The 19,368-nt window shown below is 51.4% G+C and overlaps 1 protein-coding gene across 6 annotated transcripts in view; it reads right to left on the reverse strand.

Annotated features, from left to right (window-relative positions):
- LOC142045654 (ankyrin repeat and fibronectin type-III domain-containing protein 1-like) overlaps positions 1-19,368 on the reverse strand; it is a 256,556-nt gene that overhangs the window by 56,392 nt on the left and 180,796 nt on the right. For all 6 annotated transcript variants that reach the window (XM_075059380.1, XM_075059379.1, XM_075059382.1 and 3 more), the window contains one exon: positions 18,577-18,617. In XM_075059380.1, coding sequence (XP_074915481.1) covers positions 18,577-18,617 — 41 coding nt within the window. The remainder of the gene's footprint in view (positions 1-18,576; positions 18,618-19,368) is intronic.

Consider the following 19,368-nt stretch of genomic DNA (forward strand, 5'->3'; position numbering starts at 1 on the left):
CCTTGACTGCCAAACGTACACAGTGATCCTGATCTCCCCTGGAACTAAATCCCAGATTTACTGAAGCCACCCAATGGACACAGCCTTTTCAATGCTCCAAGGTGTCCCAGCCCTGCTTGGTACGTACTCCTTCTCCACAGAGAAGGGTCCCACCAGGCCGGTGGCCTCCTGACTCTCCCCAAACCAGCAGCAGGCTCCCTACCTCCAGTAAACAGCCACGGGTCCTTGGGACAGGACTGTGCCGCCAACGCCCACGGGTTCAGCATCTGAGATGCAACGCCAGCACTTGCTCCACACCCCCCAGGCAGAAAGTTTGGAGAATGGTCTTGCAATGGTTGTCCCTGCTTGCTTCAAACCTCACTCTGGTGTCCTCGGTCTGTTCCTCAGCACGGATAAAACCCAACTGAGGAAGATGGTGGGGGCTTTAGGAGCAGAGCAGATGCTCAGAAACCATAGGCACCTCCCATCCAACCCCAGCCAAAACATGGCTCCCCAGCACATGCCTCCAACACCTGCAGTGCATGCAACAGCTCAGCCTTTGCTGTACAACCTCTTGCATCTTAGGTCTTCTCCTGCCACTCAACCCTGGTACAAGGGTTTTCATTGCATCGTGAGCCCCAGCAATGGGTATCTCCAAAGCAGAGCCTCATGGAGGAAAGGGAGGAGCAGGAGGCTGCTGTTATAGCCTATTTCTGAAAGGAAAAACAACCATCTGGGTGCAGAGCATCTCTTAGCAGCTTGGAGGAACACACGCACACTGCCACATTTTGATACAGGTTGGCTCAATACTCCCCAGACATATAATGTGGGCCTTCTGCAGTCATTTCACCAAGTCCTCTCTTTGAATTAACGCCACGTTTCAGATCAGATTGAAAATGCTGACGTCTGTCTATTATACCAGGAGTCGTTCCCAAAGCTACTGTCTCTTTTTCCAAACGAGCCAAACCAGCAAAGGGTTATTAACCGGGGAGAAAATGAGGACAGGGAGGGAACGTGCTGTTCTTTGATAGGAACTGTGCTAATGAACATTATAAAAATAAAGATCAGAAAAGCCTCACTGACAACTTGAACCCCAGAAAAGATGCAGTCAGACCCCAAAGCAAAACAGCTGACAGAAGAGAGAGGGAAGTCCACCGTGGCCCCAGCACCTCACAGCACCTGGGACCACATTCAAAACCTCTCACCTCCAGCACCAGCTCACTCGATTGAAGCCGAGGCTGACACGAGGCTCACCGCAGAGGTACCCCGAGCCCCTCTGCTAATCCTGGACATGATGTCAGCCAGCCATAACCTGATGCACCGTTAGGTGATGGCTGATTGATGGTTTTGTGAAACACAAGCCACCAAGAGCAGCACTGCAGGCACTGGTCCCTGTCTTCTCCTTCAGCATGTCCCACCACCCACTCCTTGGGGACGTGTGGCCGCGGTGCCTGCTCTCCTTACTCCTCCTCGCACCCGGTTAATCCATGGAGAGGAAGAGAAGCGGCCACACCATGATGCTCAGGCTTTGCTGCTGCAAGGGGATCTAAGTCTTGTGGCCTTGCCAGTGGCTTTCAGGTTTGCTTGATTTGTTGGCTTTGGTTCCCTCAGCTGCTGAAGGGACTCTGCTTTTACAGGACCAGGTCCAACAAAACACTTAAGCATGTGCTCATCTCCCAGGCTAAGAGCGGCCCGTGGAGATCAATGCTTCAGAAAAATGCACTTTCCTGGATCAGGGCCACTGTGATGGAGCTACCACCACCAAAGCCATACCTGAACGGGACCTCCCAGTGCTGTCTCTCCCCAGGAAAAACAGCAAGCCTATACTGAATATCAACCTATATTTTAGGTGTTTAAAAATAAGCAAACTTACCCTCCTCTACAAAATAACAGAAATCCTGGAAAAAACAGAGCACAAACTGTACCTTCACACATCCCCCACCGAGCGCCAACCCAGGGTGAGAAGAAGGAGGCTAAGTCCAAAGAAAGTCACATTTTCTAACGAAAACGTTAGCACAGCCCTGGAGCTGGTGGTGACAGGTAAACTCGCTGCAGGGAGCCCCTGGGCTCCCAGCGCTGTGCCGGGCTCGGTGGGAGACGGGGGGCTGGACCCCGGCGGGACAGATGCTCTAAATTAGGAATGAAAACATTCTCCCCCTGCTCGGCAGAAGGGTATGCTCAAAGTGAGCCCTTGTCTGGGACAGCCAGCGGGCGAAGTGAGGCGACGACGACAGCTCTGCCGGAGTCCAAAATATACTCGCAACTTGTTTTGAATTACTTGATGCAGGGTTTTAAAAAAAACGCTTAAAAATTTCCATCCAACCTGGCTGCGGAGCTGCAGGAGGACCCTGCGTTTTGTTTCCATGCAGCCAGGACAGTGATGCTGATCTGAATTTTTTCCCCTGTGTGGTGAAAAGAAAGAAATCTCGGGGAGGGCAGTGCTGAGAAGAACAAGGGGGACAATAGCCACCCGGCATGCTTTGACAGTAATTTTGAGTGATAACCACAAGGCATCCACACCAGTGGCTGTAGGTGGGAGTGATGCTCCGTCCCAGCATCCCAGTCTCCGCAGGGGTGGCTGCCCCAGGGTGCCCAGACCCCACAGCCCCATCAACCTTAGATAAACCCACAAAGGTAATTTGCTCTGCAAGCACTGCAGTGCAGTCCCCACCGGTATTGAAAGCTCCTGCTCGTGGCTTAAATCAACGTGGCTACATTACAAACAAACCTGTAGGAGGGAGAGGGAAAGAAAGAATCCCTCGAGGAATCTGCAAGGCACTGGAGGAGCTAAAAATAAATACTGACAACAAGTCAATCTAGAAACAGAACACTAAAACCCCTAATAATAGAGGGTTGCCAGCCGGAGGAGGGAGATGCCTGGCACCCCACGCTCCAGCTCTGCCCGCTGAGGCTCCCACAGAGAGTGGGGGCACAGGGACCACCCTGCGTATCGCTGCGGGACCGAGGGGGCTTTGCTGCCTCTGAAGCAATGGTAGGCTACCTCCAACAGAGCCCAGCTTTCGGGCAGGGAAACGCGGCGCTGAGGTTCCTTGCTGTTTTTTATCTTTGTATTTTGAAATTACCTCTCAAGATGGGCCAGATGACTCCGAGGAACCAAGATGCTTGCGTCAAACTCCCCAATCCCTCCTCCGCTCCCTTCCAAGCTCCAGAAACGAAGCCAAATCTGTCCTTTCCAGTGCTGGTCACCATCTTTCCCACATACCTCAGATGAGATCAGTCTGGTCTCAGGACTCATCTCTGTAGCTATCAGTGCTCAACTCTGCTATTCGCCCCCTTCCAGGCCCCTCCAAGGATGCGTGCCCTGATCCAGGCTTTCCACCCCCCTGAATGTGTGCCATCACAGACAGAAATCTCCGAGCATGGGCCACGGTGATCTCACAGCTATAAGGCAACAGAAATATCCTTGGAAAGCGTATAAAAGGCTCCGAATGGCAACTCACTCGCAGTGTGAAATTCAAATGTGAATTTCAGGACTTCACAGGACCAGAAAAATCTGGCCTGGATGCGATCATGGTAGATGAGAAGGGTGGAAGAGCCCTAGGTTTATCCACCAGGCACATAAGAGAAATCCAAGCCTGCTGGAAGGTCCCAGGGCAAGGGCAGAAACGTGCTCTTGTCCTTCACGTCCCTGAGGCCTGCAGGGCAGAATGCATCCCCAAAGGTGATCAGGAGAGCCCCCATGCTTGTGCCACCCCAACCCACCATGCTGCCGGCTCCAATAGGGGGGACCACCTCCACGGCGAAGCAGAGACATGCTGCTTGCACCCATCCATCCCCGGGGGCCAACATCCTCCGCCTGTCCCCACCCTGGCCACGGCAGTCCTGGCGCAGGCCACCTTCTGGTTACGAAGGGCAGACCTGGAGGGACACGAAGCAAGGACAGGCCACCTGGGAGCAGGGGGACGGGAGCAGGCAGGAGGAGGTAATTTGATGACTTGCACTTGCCTCCCCCGCCCCGGCGTCAGGCTCGGGTGACTAATGCTCCAGGAAGGGGATGCTGCTCTCCTGCAACGATACACGCTGCTAATCCCGCGGGTTTATCTGCTGCTTCCGCGCGCCGGTTGCGGGAACCAGCACCTTCCTGTCCGGCGCTCCTGTGGGAATCACATGGCCTCCGGCTCCCACCGAGCTCTGCTCCCTGCGTGCCTCCCGGCTTCCCTATCCCCCATCCCAGCTCCTCCTTGCTCCTTCTTTTTCAATAAAAGCTCTAGGAGGAAAAAAGGGTGTCGATGGGGCGTTTGTTTAAATAAAATGAGCTGGAAATGAGTGGGAGTCTCATCAGGCAGCCCTTATGCCTCTCCTGCCTAAAAGTTAATTGCCTGGGCTGGGAGGGGAGAATAAAGCTACAGAAGGGATGGGGACTCGTACCTGGGGTCAATGCAGACACAGGGCATGCTGCTGCAAGGGCAGGGAACCACGGAAGCGTACGAGTCCCTGGCTTGAGAAAAGCTCCCAGTGACCACCAGCCCCCAGCCCTCCTGAGTGCCTCCCTACCCCGTTGCTCCGTCCAGGGACCCCCGCATCCTCCATCTCCATCAGCGAGCAGGGACCGGCAACTTGCCCTGACCTGCCCATCACTTGCACATCCAGCTCCTTGCCCTCCATCTCTGAAGCAAGAACCCTGGACAAGCCAAAAAGGGATGTGCCCAGGGACACAGACACCAGCCCCCGGGTCCCCACAGGCAGCACCAGCCCAGGCCAGGGCCAGCTCTTTGCCTGGGAGCCCCACAGGCAGATAACCTGCCGCCGGTGACAGCCTACGCTGTGCAAGTGCTGGGGCATGCGGCTCGGCAACAACCCAGCTCTCCAGCTCAGGAATGTCCAAATAAATACAGAAATACATAAAAAGTCCATAAATAAGGTTGCCTGAGATGGCTGTTTGTCTCTCGCCTGGCCAGGACCCCCTCTCCCCCGTTGCTGTTTGCCTTGGCAGATGACAGCTGGGTAATTTGTTTCCATTGCAATGAAGTCCTAATTAACTGGAATAAACTTTTTACACTAAGTGTGTTTGTTTAACAAACTGGCTCTTTCAGAGCCTCACCGAGACCTGATTGATGCATTTGAGGGGAGTGGAAACATGCTGGGTGCTTGGACATTAAAGCTGCAGTGTCTGAGCAGGCCAGGGCTGAAAGGGCTCTCTCTGTGTTTGGGAAATCAAAAATGACACCTCTGATGTCTGGACCGGGATGGGGATTTCAGCGTGGCCTTTGTGTACAAATATTTCGGGTTTCACATTCGCTGTGGCTGACACCCCCTCCAGCATCCCTGCTGCTCAGGCGAGCAGGGTCTTGCGGCTAGGAGATCCCCCAGGACTCTGCACCACTGGGAGGAGGTGGGATCCATCACGCTGGACTCACTGCCGACTGCAGTGAAGCGCACCGGGAGGCACATGATCCCTCCTGGTGACAGCACTGGTGGCTCCGGCCAGTCAACAAAATCCCAAAGGTGGGACTCCACAGGACACTCTCAATGAAGCAAGACCAATGTCTTCAGTGGCAGCCACGCTGTCTCCTCCCCACCTTCAGAGATTGGCTTCATTTCTTGTGAAGCCACTAACTTGCAGCAGCAAAACCAAGATGGTTAGAAACCTCTCTGAGATGGTTAGAAAGTGGTTAGAAGTCTGAGACTGGTTTTTGGTTCAAACCAGAGCTTCCAGTAACACTTGCCAGCTGGGGGGAAGTGGGGGGACATGGAAGTTCGATAAAAGCCCAGAAGCAGAGTCCTCCCCATCCTCAGAGCCACCCAGTCGGTCTGGAAATGGCAAAGCCGAGTGGACGCATTGCAGAATATGGATCCGGCACAACCGGGCTGGCCAACCTGGCCCTGCCGCAGGCGGTCAAGACACTGTGTGCAGGCAGAGGGGCTTACTGGAAACATGTGGGAATGAGGGAAACTTCTGGAGATAGCAGCTCTTGTGGTGTACCTTCTTCGGGAAGATTGGTGCCAAGAGCTGAAGGATCCTCAAGACAAGCAATGCTAAGCCCGCACATCTGCTAGATGGTGGCCTATGATCCAGGACAAAACCTTTGATTAAAAGAGGAAGAAAACAGGAACGCAGTGGGAAAAAGATGAGCGAACTACGACTGGCACTGGTGCCCCAAGGCAGGCGCCAAGTATCACGCTGCCAGCTCCAGCAGGACTTCCCGCAGGGTGGAAAGCCGAGATGCTACACAGCTCCACAGTAGGGCCTGAGCCACGATGCGCCCCAAGCTGGAGCTGTGTTTCAGCTGTCTAATGAGATAGCTGTATGAATAATAAGCACTTCTGGAAAACAAAGCATCTCTGACATCCGAGGGGGAGAATGAATGCAGCTGAGCTTTCCCTCCCTGGGTGCTTTTTCCTTCCTACCTCATACTGCAAAGAAAAACCTATAGCGGCCCCTGCTTGAGCACTGTCAGCTGCAGAGGTTTTCTTGAGGCATTCAAGCTTTTTGGAGGGCTTTGTTTTTCTATTTTTAAATGTAAAAATGGGATTTTGCAGGCTCTAGAGTTTCTTTTGCCTCCTCCTCCAGCCCATTTCCCCAAAGCACTGCACGCATTTTTATTTACTGTGGGGCAAGAAGGTGTTTTCTTGCAGCTCAGGGTTCAGCAGATCTCTCACAGCCCTGCAGTAAAATGCCCCAAAGTTGCCCCAAAGTCAACCTGCCCATGCTGTCCACAGCTTGATCCAGTCAAGTCTTTAATTAGGTATAAATACCATTATCCAGTGTTTCTTCAGTAATTATTATAGGCTCATCCTATCTTAAGCTGCAGCTTCTGGACATGCTGAAAGACGCCAGTGGCAAGACTGGTGGCAGAGATCTCAGCTAGCTGCCCCAGCTCCCTATGCAGTCCATGCAGAGATGAGGCGCTTCTGGAGGAGGATTTCATTTCCCCATAAATTAGATGGTGATGCTGGAGGTGGTGCCCTTTTACATGATGTCCCATGCCTGAAGAGACAACCAAGCACCCACACCCTTGTCCCTTCCCGCTGCACATCTCCTGGGAATCACTGCACTATGCTGAATCCTATCTTTGTTAATGCTAGAAAACTGCAGGAAAGCTCAAAGCCTTAGGTCTCACCTCTGTGCACACTGCTTTGTCAGGATGCAGTAAAGACAATGTGTTTTCCTCCTTTAATGTCCTTAGACACACTGTTGCCTGAGCAAATTAGCGCTATCTACATGTCTCCCCACAGTCTGCCCAGTACAGCCCAAGTAAATCAGCATATTCAGCCTGATTATCCCTCCCAGACCAAAGAGCCAGAGGAGAAACACCAACACTGCAGCTCACAGAGACCCAGCTGATTGCTCTCAAGGTTAATACTGTCATTTCCACCACTGCCAGCAATTCTTGCTTCTCGGGAGCTCAGGCAGCTCGGAGAAGGGCAGCAGAGCCACCAGTCCCAGCACACGCTGTGCTTCGCGTGTGGTCCCTGCCGGAGCAAAGCAGAAGGAAGACAACCGTGCTAGAGACAACGTGAAGAGTATAGATTGATTTGGAAGGACATTGCAAACGGCCAGTCTTTCCCAGGAGATTCTGCCTGCCAGTGGGCTCAGGAACAACAAAACGCTCTTCTACAGAACAGCATCTCTGGCAGATGAGCACAAGGCAACCTCTGGTGCTGCCGCACGGCAAAGTGCTCAGATACTAGCCGGGCTGGCCATGGTGAAGGTGGTCTTAGGTGAGGACAAGCTTCTGAAGAGAGTGCAGGCTGATATAGCTGCTGATGGTTCTGTGGCCCAGCTGTCTATCTGGCACCCCAGGTGAAAGCATGGAGAGAAAATACCAGGACTGTGTATTTGAATAAAAAGCCAGATTAATCTGTGGTTGTTCTAGGGAAGAGTATCAGAGACCTTGCTCATGCTGTGCTGATGGGCAAAGCAGCAAGGTCTTGAGACAATGCAAGGCAGCAAGGTTGGGAAAGGAGCACGAGGAACAGGAAATTTTCACCCACGAGCAGAAATTTAATGCACTCAACACTACTGAAACCTGCTACGATTATTTAAGTGATCAGAAGTCTCTGCGTAGGAGGGGCAGCAGGGAAGGAAGAGGAGGGCACTGTATACTTATAATACATGCCATTATATTTTTTTCTTTAGAACTACAGATCCTTTAGCAGTTAGTACTTGAAGAAATACAGATTTGCCTTCTTATCAAGTACTGGGAAGAGGCACAGCACATCATACCTGAGCCAGCACAGGACTGCAGGAGCTCAACCTTAAATACATATTCTCAGGTTAGAAAGAAATAATACATTAGAAAGGATTTGGGTTTGCGAGTCGCACACTAGAAGACACCCAAAACAACCACATGCATTTCTAAACACTGTAGTTGATAACTTTTCAATGCAGAAGGTAATGCACAGCAGGTGACAAAAGGTCAAGCTACCGCTGGGTGCCCAGAGAGGCAGCCCAGGCTGGCAGCAATCCCCATGGACCAAAGAGAAGATGGGGGCAGGCAACATTGCGCACGCTCCATACTGCAAAATGGCTATTTTCACATCCTGGGAGATGTGATAAAACTGACTGTCAAGAAAGACTTTGAAAAAGAGTGAAAAAAAGAAGAGTTCTTTAAGGGGAGTTCACTGAATGTCTGTAAAGTCCTAATTTCATAGTCAGGAAAATGAGCAACTCACTTAAAAATCCCCTTTGCTAAATGAAGGCTCAGAGTGAAAAGAGAATATACAATAAAGAGTGGTCAATACACACGAAAAATTACAATGTGTAGGAAACTGATAAGGGAAACTAAAGAAGGGGAAAGAAGGGGGAAATGCATGGCTGGACATGCAAAATCTCCTATTGGGAGCCAAACAAATTCTAGCAATAGCTCCATTTTTAACGAGCGATAGGACCATTTTTATGCAGAGGCTGTAGGACTGCTCATAATGATGCAGAAAACCCAAACACAGTCAGCAGATACTTAGTCTGTGTTTGGGGAAAAAAGGAGAGTAAAATACTTCCTAGGAGAGATGAAGCTTTCCTAAACTATTAGTATCACCTACATCTAAGGCGGCCAAATAGCACTAAACAGCCAGCACAGGTAACATGTCCCCAAATCTGGGGAGAGTTTTCTGGGCTCTGCTGCTTGTTTTGAGCAAACTTTGGGCTTCCACGTCCAGATGGCAAATGGCTCCTTGACAGCAACATTCACACCCAGCAGTGAAGATGACCTAGTTAACTACTAAATGGTCAGCCTGATATAAGACCCAGAAGCCAGGGCTCATCTGGAATTAAATTAAGAAATAATTAAAGGATGTAAGTTATAATTAAAGTCAGTCAGCGTGTCTTTGTGGAAAAGAGATCTTGTCAAATGAGTCCGATGTCACTCTTTAGCGAATATAAGCTGAGCTGAAAAAGGCACCATGTACGTTACGGCTGTGCAGGCAGAGTGCTAAGTGCTTCTTGACATTCTGATTTTAGAAGATAGTACTATACAGTATCAATAAAGCATGTTAAATAGATTAAGAGCTGTCTGACAGGTCTCAAACAGAAGTTGTCAATGGGGAATCGTTAGCAAGGTTCCATTGGGAGCATGCTAGTCGATATTTTCATTGATGATCGAGAAGAAAATATAAAATCCTCACTCAAAAAAATTAGCAGATGACAGGAAGATTGATGTAATGGTAAATATTGATGAGGAGAGAGTGAAATGTGGGTTGCTTGGTAATGCTGAGCCCATTCAAACACTGTATATGTTAATGCAGCCCAGTGCAGAATGACACACCTACGGAGAAGGATTTCAGGCCGTATTTATGAACAGGGACTGTATCCCAGACAAGAGAGAGCCTCCAGAAAGGCTCAGGGGTCACCACGGGTGACCAACCCAAGACAAGGCTCTAATGTGATGCTGTGATGAAAAGAGCTGATGCAGTTCTTGGGGGAGAGGAGAGTTATACGTATTGCACTGCTGAGACTGACACAGAAACGCTCCTGCAATTAAGGTGCCCACGTTTAAAAGGGGACACTAAAAAAGCAGAGAGGCTGGAGAGATGAGTCACAAAATCGATCCCAGTGCTGGAGAAAATATCCTGCTGCAAAAGATTTGAGCTATATTGAGTTTATTCACAAAAATCCTGCTGCCCCCTCCTCAACCCAGACTGCTGTCAACCGCTCTTACCCAGTGAGACACACAGAGAGCCAGGGACTGGGAGCTGAAGCCCAACAAGTTCAAATGAGTTTCAGCTCAGGATTAGGCACCTCTCAGAGATGCTCAGAGGATTAGATACCTCTCAGAGGGCAACCACAACCTCTTCAGCTCACCAAGGAGCACGTGGGCAGCACTTACATCCCTACAGCACACAGGAGGCCAAACAGCGTGATCTAATAGTCCCTTTCGTACCTAAATCCACACAAGTGAATCCCAGTAGCTAACTGGAGCTCCGAGGCTAAGCCCTGCCACGCATCACAGTGAAGATGGGTGACTCAGGAGATAGCACTGGCCTTGGAGCAGTGAGGAGCTGGGGAGGCACCGAGCAGCAAAGATGGGTGCTAGCTCCTCAAAGGCAAGGCTCAGAGCTAGAAGTCTGGCTATCTGTGAGGAGTCCCCATCAAGTCTCGTGCCAGGAGCAAAGCATGCAGGAAAGGAACTCTCACAGCTCTTGGAGAAACACCAACAAAGAGTGCTGGCTGAGCAGCTTGGGAAACACCTTGACCCACTTCTCCCTCTTGGTACCCGGCTGTGGGACCAATGGCTGCTGAGGGTGGGAGTGTTACCTCCCATGCCAAAGCATCTCTGTGTTGACTCACTACAGCAAACACTTTGCTCTCTTGCTTAGGGGAGAACACAGCCTTGGTTATTTTGTTAAAAAATGCCCATCTTCCTACGCTCGATTCCCTTTTCATGATTAATGCAGAGTGTAGCAAATGCAGAACGGCTGCAGCTGGTGCATAGGTGGCTTCCGTGCCAGTCTTGGCTCTGAGCTGGCAGCATTGTCCTCCCATCCCGCGAGAGGGGCAGACAGCCCCAGATTCAGACCAGCAGGGCAGGCAGATGCCATTTCAATGTCTCCACCAAAGGAGCGGGGACCTCCAGCAACTGGGCACCCAGCGGCCATGCCCACTTAGCTCCCTGGTTTCAGAAGAAGCAGCAAGGAGAGGTACCCCATGGTGAGCGAGCAGATCTGCTACCCAGAGGCACCACAGAGGGGCACAGGCTGAGGACCAGCCCCAACCCCGGTGGGGGGCCCATGGGGACAGAAGCCCACCCAACTGGGGAAGCGCCCAGTTCACGGAAACACGCACCCTTCGGTTGGGGCAAAAGGAAGCACAACATAAAGACACTGAGTCCTTGTGTGGCAGTGCTGGAGACGGGGAATCAGGGTCAGGCAGGTTTTTAATTGGACTGGAACTGAAATTACAGGGGGAAGAAAAAACCCCAACCCTGCTTTAGTTTAAAGAAAGGGGCTGGGGGGATAGGAGAAAAAAAACCCTTCAAGTTTCTATGACAACCGGCACAGTAAGAGCCTACATCACAACCTCACTTAACACATTAAAAGCTGTATAGAAACAACAAAACCCAAAACTTTGTTCTACCACCAGGTCTGGGAGGGCTGTTCCCAGCTGGAGAGCAAGCATGCTGCAAGGGGGTGGACCAGTGGTCCCCTGGCCTGGGCACCCAGAGCAGGGCAGCATGGGTTCAACCAGCCCCAACAACTCCTCCTCCTGTCCCCTGGGCTCAAGGGACTGCTGAAACCAAGTGGTTCCTTGTCCCGACCTCCCTCTGGCCAAGATATTTAACTGGGGGTATCAACGGTCCTGGTGTCATCCAGGGCATCTCTGTCCTTATAAATCTGAGTGTAGAGCACGCCACCACGGTCCTCCAGCTCCAGCAGGTGTAGGGGCCCCCACAACAAGCAATAAAAAAGAAAATTAATAAGAGTTGTATTCAGTCACACTTTACAAAATCAGTGGTCTTCAGCAGGACCTATCAGGCACATAACCTGGAGAAGGGGGCAGCAGCAGGACAGCCGGACCCTCAGCACAGGGCCCCACTCGCCTCACTGGGCACAGATCGGCACCAGCTTTCCCAGCTTCAAAAGCAAATAGCGGTATTAGCCTGGGCAGATAGCCCAGATGCTACAGGGTGAATCAGCGGGGCTATTGCCTCCTCGATCTCTGAGCTTCCAACTGACCTCTGCTCACACCGCTCCCTGTCAAGGCTGTGTCCTGTTCCCTCCGCAGCCACAGAGCTAAGAGGAGCCGGAGCTGGTGCTCCCAGCAGCACAGCAAATGCTCTTCGGGGGGACAAAACCATTCCCATGAGGCTGGAGATGTAGACTACCCTCCTGCCCCATTGCAAGGCCCTGAAGTGGCACACTTGCACCCCTCGGGGGGCTGCCAGGGCTGGAGGGACTGCGCAGCCCCAGCCTGGCACACCACAGCACCCATCACCCTCCAAACAGCATCAGGGCAAGGAGCAGCACCAGCCCTCCCCAGGGCAGAACCCCCCCTCCCCAGAGCAGCCAAGCCTTTCTGGGCTCAGGGCATTACTGGGAGAGACTGGGCAGCCCTAGCTCAAAAGATCAGCATGCCACAGGGCAGGGGACGCCTTTTGAAGGCTGGAAGGAAAGCTGCAGAACTGTTCAGAGGCTGGAGTACCAGCCGGTCTCCTGCACCCGCTGCAAATGTCCAAGGCAACTCTCTGCCACGCCGTCAGCTACCTCCCACCACTCATACCCGCTTCTGCTAAGGCTCCGCTCCCCGTCTTCTCTGGCCCAGCTCTGCTCGCCAGCCCCAGACTGGCATTTGTTGAAGCACGACATTTCTCCAAAGTGCCTTTCCAGGATTCCCTTCCTCTCCCAGCATTCAGAGAGGCTTAAAGCCCCTCCACCTGCCTGAAACTCAGGCTCTGAATCCACTGGCCAAACCCCAGGGGAAATATTTTTTAAGCTTGCTGTAAAGTTTCAATAGCTCAGACCGCGCTGCTAGGATACCCGGACCAGCATTGTAATCTTTACTCAATTACGTTGCGTGTGGAGGAGTTAACTCCCTGACTCTTCAGAAAACTGGCTTAGCCAGGATTTGGGGTTGGAAGCTAGGAGCCCATGCTCCCGGTCCCTTCTGGAGGGCTCTGCTCCCCTTCAGCTGCCAACCTGCACCAGTCCGAGGGGCACCCACCCCACAGGCCCCATAACCTCTCTTCCATCCCCCCCCCCAGCTCTGCCATCCTGCTGCCACTAGAGATGCTGGTGATGGTGCTTCATCCTTTCCTACAACCAAAGCTGCGAGAAGCATTCTCCAACCCTGTGAAGGCAGTTTTGGGGCAGTTTCTTGCAGCATTGAGTATCCCGTGGCTTCAGTACAGAAAGGTGGCCTCAGCATTGCTTCTCCCACCCCACTGCTCCCCTTCCATCATCTGCACTGTCTCTTACTCCCCCCTTTCCCTCTGCATCCTCCTCCCACTGCTTGGTACTTTGCAGGTGAACCTGAACTACTTGAAGAGCATCCCAGCCGAATGACTCTCAGCCACCGCAAAAGAAGTCAAATGTAACATATATATGTGTTATTATCATCATTACTATAACAGTAATGTCTGATTAAGGAAGCAATGAAATGAACACCCAGCTTAGGAACACATCTAGCTTATTATGATGGCCCTTAATGCTTCCAAGATGTAAATACTGATTTCTAGATCCTTAAAACCACCACGGTTTTACAAGATAATGATTCAGCAACAAAACACTCACTTTCATCTAAGTGCTGGCACAGAAAGGTTTTAGTCTAATAGATGAAATGTTCTGCTTTAAGAGCAGGGTGACAACGAATTAGCTGCAGAGACACCTTGGCGTAATGAAGACTGCAAAGCAAAACAAACATGAGCTGCTGCTTTATGTAAGGTGGTTTCAAAGGTTCCTTGTGTGTTTACACGTCTGAGGCTTAAGCACAGAAGGCGGATGGCAGCCTTTAATCTGAAATGGAGACAGAGCCACGAGGTGCCTGTATAAAAGGGCTGTGGGATTCTGCTGGAGCACAAATGGGCTCTGAGACATCAGGTCTCTTCAGCATGGCCACATCGTCCCAAGGGACTGAACGAGTGGATCAATGGAGAGCATTTTGTGTCGCTATACAAGTGTCTCTCTTGACACCTCAAAGTGCTTGGCAAATATTAACTGCTCCCAAGTGACAACTCTCTTGACAGATGAGCATTGCTCTCAGCAGAGGAGACAGCACGGGGAGGGAGCACAAGCAGCTCCTGCAGCAAGTCAGTGGCACTTTAATTAAACCCAGGTATTTCAGTCTACATTTGCTAGGGGTTTTATGATTGTTATTACTACCAAAATTTCTTTCTGGGTTCAAAGAAACTGAGTTCCAGTTGGTACCTGACACTGAAGAGCAAATATGTGCCAGGGGGAATTAGCAAACACACCAGCCTTTCTTGGTTCCTGTCAAGACACTTCCATGCAGCCCTGCCAGGAAGGTTATTAAGCAAAACTGCCTGTCCCAGGAGACCCTATTCCTCTGTCTGAGCATGGTGTACCTGGGTCTTCAGCCAGCAGGTCCTTGCTCAGGAAACTTCCTTGACAAAGCAGTCAAGGGCCCTCTGTCAGAAATTTAGAAGGACCTCTGGAAGCCCTGACATTCTAACAACATTACAGTTGTATTAGCAGCTTCCAAAATCAGCTTGACAAAGGAGCAAGCAGCTCAGGGGCTGGACTCAGCCCATGAGATGTTTCTTCCCTGGTCCCTACAAACACTGGCTAGATCCCAGACAGAGTGGGGCTCCAGGCAGAGTTGCGACGGGGGAGGTACATGCCCCAACTGCATCAGATGAGAATTACTACGTTGGGATATATCATTCTGACATCTGAACAACCTGCTTTGGAAACACAGGAAGGCATCTGTACCTGTTTGCATGGGATGGCTGGAGCAGCCAGTGTAGGTGAGGAAACCCGTGCAGACGTTGGCTTGCTGCTGGACTGGTGCCCATTCCCAATACTCCAGGCTCCTCGCAGGTATTTCAGCCACAGGAGCTCTTCATGTGCCTGTTCTTCCTATGGTGGTCTCTAGTCCATTCGCTTCTCAAGTGATGTAACTTTTTTTAAGATTAACACTTCAGCCTTCTTGACTCAGGCTGCATCCTTCCATTTAACATGGAAAGAGGGAACATTACCTCCCAGACACACTAAAAACCAAGAGTCACAACTCCCGACATGGGCCAACTCTTACATGAACATCCATAAGCACCCTCACTGACACCCTTGGAAGTAAAAGTGCCTCCTCCAGAGCAGGCAGCAACATCATTTCAGCTCTGGTGGTTCCATCCTGGGCACCTCTGACTTCCCGCAATGGAGGTCCATCTTCATTACACTTTCCTCTGTGCTTGCCACACTATGTTTGGGGCAACCCAGCAGGAGATCTGTACCTTAAAACCTCTTGGATGGACTGGGCAGAGGGGAAGAGCCTAGGGTAGAGGCCATCAAAGGCTGGTGGGTGAGGGTAGACACCTCTCCATACCCTTGATGAGCACTGGACTATTCCAGGCGCTTAGGAAACACCCTACTGCTCGCTGAGATAGACCAATGGTAATTATGGGGTGAGGGAACATAATGACAGCATTTCCATTTCTGAAGGGAAGAGACAACAAAGGAAGGAAAGGAGTCACTCAGGGTGACACAAGGAAACTCAGCTGACAAAGTACCTGATGTACAGGGAGGAGGAGGACACCTGATCAGAGAAAGCTTCCGAACATGGCAGGAACGGAGCAAAATTCACTCCCAGGACAAGTGGTGATAAACCCCACTGCTCAGATTTCTGGCATGTGTGTCTTTCCTTTTTCTTTTTCTATAACCTACATCTGCTGTGAGACCCCCAAACCACTGATCCGAGAGCAGGGATGCTCTGACCCCGCTCCTGCAGTGCAAGGGGTTTGGTCGGCAGGGTAAACTGCTGCCTCTGAAGCACAGAAAAGGAAAAGCAGAGGCACAGTCAAGTTTGCTCTGGCACATGGGGGCTGGGGGGGGCAGCCATCTGCTGACAGACTTCTCTCAGATCACCGGCCTCACCACACAGATGCGTTCATGAACCACCACGGCTCAGCTCAGCTCTGGGAACCAGCTGTTTCCCATGCTCTGGCTGCTGGCCACCACCTTGCCCAGGGCTCAGGGAGCACGTCTGCAGAACTGCTGCAGAAGCGCTGAGGTCTCCCGAGACCTTGGCAGGTCCACCAGACCTCTGGCAGCTGCCAGAGATCTTTCTCTGCTGAGGAAGACCAGCTCCAGTCCTGTCAGAGGCTGAGGGCCTCTGTAAGGCACATGGTCCAGCCTTGCAGATGGGCTGCAGCAACAAGACCAGGTCTGCCTGCAACAGCAACGGTGCCGGCATCAGCTGGTGGATCAAAAAGCCAAACTGGATGGGGGCAGTGGTACCAGGCAACCGCACAGTCACAAACTGTACCAGTTGCAACTCCGAAACACCCACTGAGGAACGTAAATAGGATGGGCATTAACCAGAGTCATAACGTTATGATTAGCACAGTTACAGCTGATATCACAAGCCGCTTGGCCAAACCATGGAGCTCCTATGGCCTCATGGCACAGAGGAACAAGACAGCGCCGATAAGACACCCTGTATCTATGAGACCTTCTGCACCAGCACCCACCACTCTGACCCAACAGCTCTGCAACTCCAGTGAGATGGGAAGCCCACGTTCTCCCACTTAAGGTAGAGAAACATCCCTCATTTCTCTGATGAGATGAGCTATAAATGTAGCACTATAATTGTTGCTACCTACCGCCAAAACCACCCCACAGGAAAACCAAAGAGTAAGAGCTCTTCATAGATTTCCTCCAAATCTCTTACTTAAAGCCTCACAAAAGCTTCAGCTGGAATGGGGACACTAGAGACGCTTCAATCTTTTTTAAGCCTGCTTGTCAAAAGACACACTCTACATAAGCACATAACAGCGCTACAATAAGAAGCACTGAAATCTTGGACAACTGTTGGTAGACGTCACAAAAGCACGGTTAGAAGTCCTTTGCCAAATGTGTGTTCATTTTGTTGTTGCGTCCACGATGACTCCATAACCTCCTGGGATATCCCTCTGATCTCCCAGAAAGCCGTGTGGGATTAAACAGCCTGGGAAATGGCTCTGGCTGTATTTTCAGAAGTCTTTAGCTGCCAACAGTCTTGGAAAGCCAATGATCAGCAGTGCCTTGGGGTGAGGGAACAGAGGAGCTCCCTGAAATCAGACTTTTCAGTACAGACCTAGGAGACTAGCGCTAAGTTTTAAAAACTTTTGGTGGCATAAAGGAAGAGGAACCAGCAGATAACTGAAGAACACACATGCACCCGACACTTGCGCTCCCCATCACAGACAGTGAGCAGGCAGCTCCATAAGGTGCCCTGTGACGTGGCCTGCCATCCCCAGTGCATCTTGGATATGCTTCCTTTGATGCTAAGAGTGACGCGGACCAAGGATGCTGCCTTGGTGCTCACTGCATGCTCGGGCCCCACTGGGAAGCAGTTTTGGAAAGCAGCAAAGAAAGAGCAAGTGCAGAAGGACAGTGACTTTTGGAGGAGAAATTTCCTCAAACCAATTCCTTCTGATTCTTCCAAAACCACGCTCCTCTGACAATCCTGCATGTCAGAGCACTGTGTTCCACAACTTCAAAACCACTTATGGCATTTTCTTTCAAAGAAAAATGGCAATAACATAACAATGTTCACTTCCCCAAACAGAGCAGGAGCAGCAACACAAGGTCCCACATGCAACATACTCTGCAGCACAATACACAACTGCTTAGTGGTCAGGGCCAGAGCTGAACTTCTCAGCATGGCTTTTAATAGATTTTGCCGTTATCCAAATAATGATGGTATCAGACACATCCTTCCAGCAGAGAGACAACCTTCTTGCCTCAAAGGTGCCATGCTGCAAGCGAGGCTCTGCAAATGCTGGGTGCAACAACATAACTGGCCTGCGAGTGCAAGGTCTTCTTGCATTTTAATACGGGTCTCAGAGGTTGACAGCTATAAGTGCTCCGCTCTCGCTTGCGTATGGACTGTCACAGCCAGCTCAGAGCCATGGCCAAGGGCACATGCTAAGTAACCAACTGCTTATGTTAGCGGGGTGATTTGCAGATCCTTTGTTCGTGTTCATGAATATGGTGGCTCCAGAGAGCCTCTTCCTTTCCTCTCACCCCTGCGGCTCACCGTGCTTTACAAAACACAATGGATGGAAGACGACAGGCATCAACATCAAAGCACAGGCTAGGAAAGACGTGCTTCAAGATCAGCCCGTTGAGACACAGAACTAAACCCTTCAATTCTCCAAAGCAGCTCAGCTGTGCAACCCCAGAGCAGAGGGAACCAGAGGTGGTAAAGGTCACCCCTGCATCCCCCACTCCAGGCCACCAGGTCCTGGCTCTGTCCCTCAGGCTCAGTCAAGCTGTCGTGATTCCTTCCAACCTGATTTAATGATTTGCATATGCCCTGAAGTCAAAATGATTGACAGCCCTTCCACTGTTATCCTCACTTGTGTAATTGCAGCAGCTATTCTTGTACATTGAAATGTCTAATCTTAGCAAGCCACAGAGCTGCTCTGTAATATGGACCAACAGGGAATTTCCATGCAATTACTCACCACAGCTACTGGCACTTACTTTGGCTGGTAAAAGTCCTTCTTGTCCGCTGACCCCAGGCTCTGCAAGACACAAAAGACAGATGTATTTCTTTAACCTTTTGCCAAGCAAGTATCATCGATGAAGATGTGTGGTGAGCAGGAAAAGGCATGCGCCTATGCTTTTTGCTGCCCGGTGGGTATGTGTGGGCTGGCTGGACAGGGCAGGCAGCTAGGACCTCCAGCCACCGAACACGCCGTAGGCAGAGCCCACAGCAGCCAAGGATGCACAACTAAAGAGTCAAAGCAGAGGTGTGGGGATGTGTTAGGTCTGAACCCAGTGTGTTCAGGCATGGCTGTCTCTCCCATCACTTGCAGAAGCATGGCACCTTGTGCCAGGAGGGAACTCGCATCCTCTCGAGCCTGCCCAGCTGGAAAGAGAACAAAGCGCAGGGCTGGCAGAGCAACTGAGCCACCGCTGCCTGCAGAGACCCTCCAGCAGGGCAGGGGACCAAGCCAGAGGCCCACAGCCACCCCTGGGGGCAAGACCACGAAATTCTTCTGCCAAGAAAAACGACATCAGCCCCCAAGCACATGCAAACCTGGGAAGCAGAGACAGCCCGATGCACACTCAGGTTCCCACGCACCACCAACTCCACTGACAGCACAGTCTAGTAAAAGTCTGACAGCATCCCAACCCAGACTGCCAGAGCACCAGGGTCTCCTGGGAGACCCCAGCCAGGCTGAGCCTCCCCGTGGGGACCCTGTGGACGATGGGCATTCCACAGACCCCGCTTTGGGTGCAAGGCAGGAGCCCCTCCACAGAGAGCACGCA

This window comes from Buteo buteo, chromosome 29 (assembly GCF_964188355.1).
Source record: "Buteo buteo chromosome 29, bButBut1.hap1.1, whole genome shotgun sequence".
NCBI classification, from domain to species: Eukaryota; Metazoa; Chordata; class Aves; order Accipitriformes; family Accipitridae; genus Buteo; species Buteo buteo.